The following is a 2,160-nucleotide window of genomic DNA, read 5'->3' on the forward strand; positions in this document are numbered from 1 at the left end:
GTTACGATTTATATGTCTGGTACTCTGCCCTCCTTATATGTTAGCGAGAGCTAATGTTTATGCTACGTTAGCGGTTCGCAGCTAAGTGGATTTTTAGTGTCAGGCTCTGCACAGTTTGAATCTTTAATCCATAAAAATTATCTTTGGTGGTTCTTACAGTTTCCGTTTTGCCCAAAACGTTCTAATCAAATTTCTAAGTCGTGTTGCTGACTGATATTTATAGTTTGCGAAATATTCTGATTTGCCTTTTACTTTATTCACTAAGTGAATATAATTAAGTGAAATAAATTGCCTTTCGATTCTAAGTTATTGAATTTCTATGTGTATAAATAACATTTTATATTTATCTCTACACAGGACGAAATGGCTGAAAGATGGATTGGGGTCTGGTGTTTTTTTACTTAAACATCTGTGTCTGACAAAGCTTTAACAATCTTTGATTATCATTGTAAAGAAACAAAAATAGAACAAAATGTTTCATTAATAGAAAATAATATAGGAGCAACAGAGAAACTGTCATAAAATTGTTTCCTGATGTGGATCTGTTAGCAGCTTTCTGATCTGGAGAAAATAAATGGCGGCATAAATGAAACATATCAGGGATTAAAAAAGAAAAAAGTAATTATTTTGAAAAGTTTCCAAAGTTCCTAAGAAATCTAACTTTTCAGTTTACAGAGACGGTTTTTGTATCGTAACATTTATTTTATAGGCAAACAAATGATGGGATTTTAAGAGTTTTGCCAAAATAGAATAAAAAATAAAAACAAAGAACTTACAGAATGTTGGAAAGTGAAGATTTACAGATTAAAGCATGTTGAAGCACCAGCAGCTAGAATTATGGAACTAATAATCAGATTCAGTTATAGGCAGCATCTCCTGTGTGTCTTCCCAGTTTTTACCAACTCAGCCCTCTGGTCTATCCGTATATTTGACACCAGTCCCTTCCGTAAAGCCTCTAAATTGCGTCGTCGTTTGGACCTGAAGCTCTGTTACTGTGGTACCTGGCGGTTCCACCTGAGCTGCTGGATCTGGGTCTGCCGAAGCAGCAGAGCAGAACTCCAGCCTGGATCAGTATCACACCAGCTGCCCAGCCGATATAGATGCTCTCTCCCAGCTCTCTCTTCTGGGAATTCCCTAACCAGTAGTAGTGGAAGTCTCTCACAGTGTTGTGTGCCGACCAGCTGACCGGGATGATCACCAGCAGGCCGGCCAGCATCAGGTCCACTCCGGCCACCAGGATCAATTTGGGCTTGGCGTTTTCATTCTGAACACATGGGGTGAAGTCGGCACCAAAGAACATGATGAAGAGGCTGAGAACACTGAGAATGAAGCTGATGATGGTCATGACCCGGGCGGCCTGGAGGTCAGAGGGTAACTCCAGCATGGAGTCGTACATTTTGCACTGCTGCTGCCCAGTGCTCTGCGTCACGCACTCCATCCACAGACCTTCATGAAGATCCTCCACACCCAAAGACACAGAAACAGACATTTACATACACTGTGTAAAAAACACCTTTTCCTCATCACCTAACATTAAATCTGATATAAAAAAACTAATTTATTTCTATTCACTAAATGCCAGAATATTGAGAACTTTTTTTTTTTTTAAATGAGTTCTTTACCAGGTTAGCTTGGCTTTACCTTCAATTCCACTTGATTTAAATCTTTCTTCATAACAGTCTGTGTTTCATTTATAGCTAAACACCTGAGGATTAGTAATTGATATACTGCTAAAAACAAACAATAACTCTGCAGTCGAGTAGTAAATCAAGAGCCAGCAAAATATATTATTTAATCATAAACCGTACAGAACCTTTAGATTCCCTTTGAGTCATAATTTCTGCATACCTGTGAGTTCAGACTGTTCGTTCTGTTAAGGAAGAATTTCTATATTACTGGTAAATTTAGCAAAACTCTGGCTCTGATACTTCCTTTTGATCCCGGCTTCTCTCGCGTGGCCACGTGCGGGGACAAAAACACAACAATGCGTGTTGACGTCACAGAATTACAGRATTTAATCCAATCAGAAGAAAATATAAAATAGTACAGGAAACTAAAGAAAGACAGATACAAACATTGTTACCTGAGACAAGAAGACAAAGAAATATCAAGGACGTCCTTGGAGAAAGAGCTGGTGCAGAAGTAAAATAAATCAGCTTT

The 2,160-nt window shown here is 38.4% G+C and overlaps 1 protein-coding gene across 1 annotated transcript in view; it reads right to left on the minus strand.

Annotated features, from left to right (window-relative positions):
- Positions 1-494: 494 nt before the first annotated feature.
- Positions 495-2,160, minus strand: part of LOC103469075 (claudin-4-like) — a 3,401-nt gene continuing 1,735 nt past the window's right edge. The window contains exon 2 of the mRNA XM_008416565.2: positions 495-1,480. Coding sequence (XP_008414787.1) covers positions 956-1,480 — 525 coding nt within the window. The 3' untranslated portion in view covers positions 495-955. The remainder of the gene's footprint in view (positions 1,481-2,160) is intronic.

The sequence above is a fragment of the Poecilia reticulata genome, linkage group LG8, assembly GCF_000633615.1.
Source record: "Poecilia reticulata strain Guanapo linkage group LG8, Guppy_female_1.0+MT, whole genome shotgun sequence".
Classification (NCBI taxonomy): domain Eukaryota; kingdom Metazoa; phylum Chordata; class Actinopteri; order Cyprinodontiformes; family Poeciliidae; genus Poecilia; species Poecilia reticulata.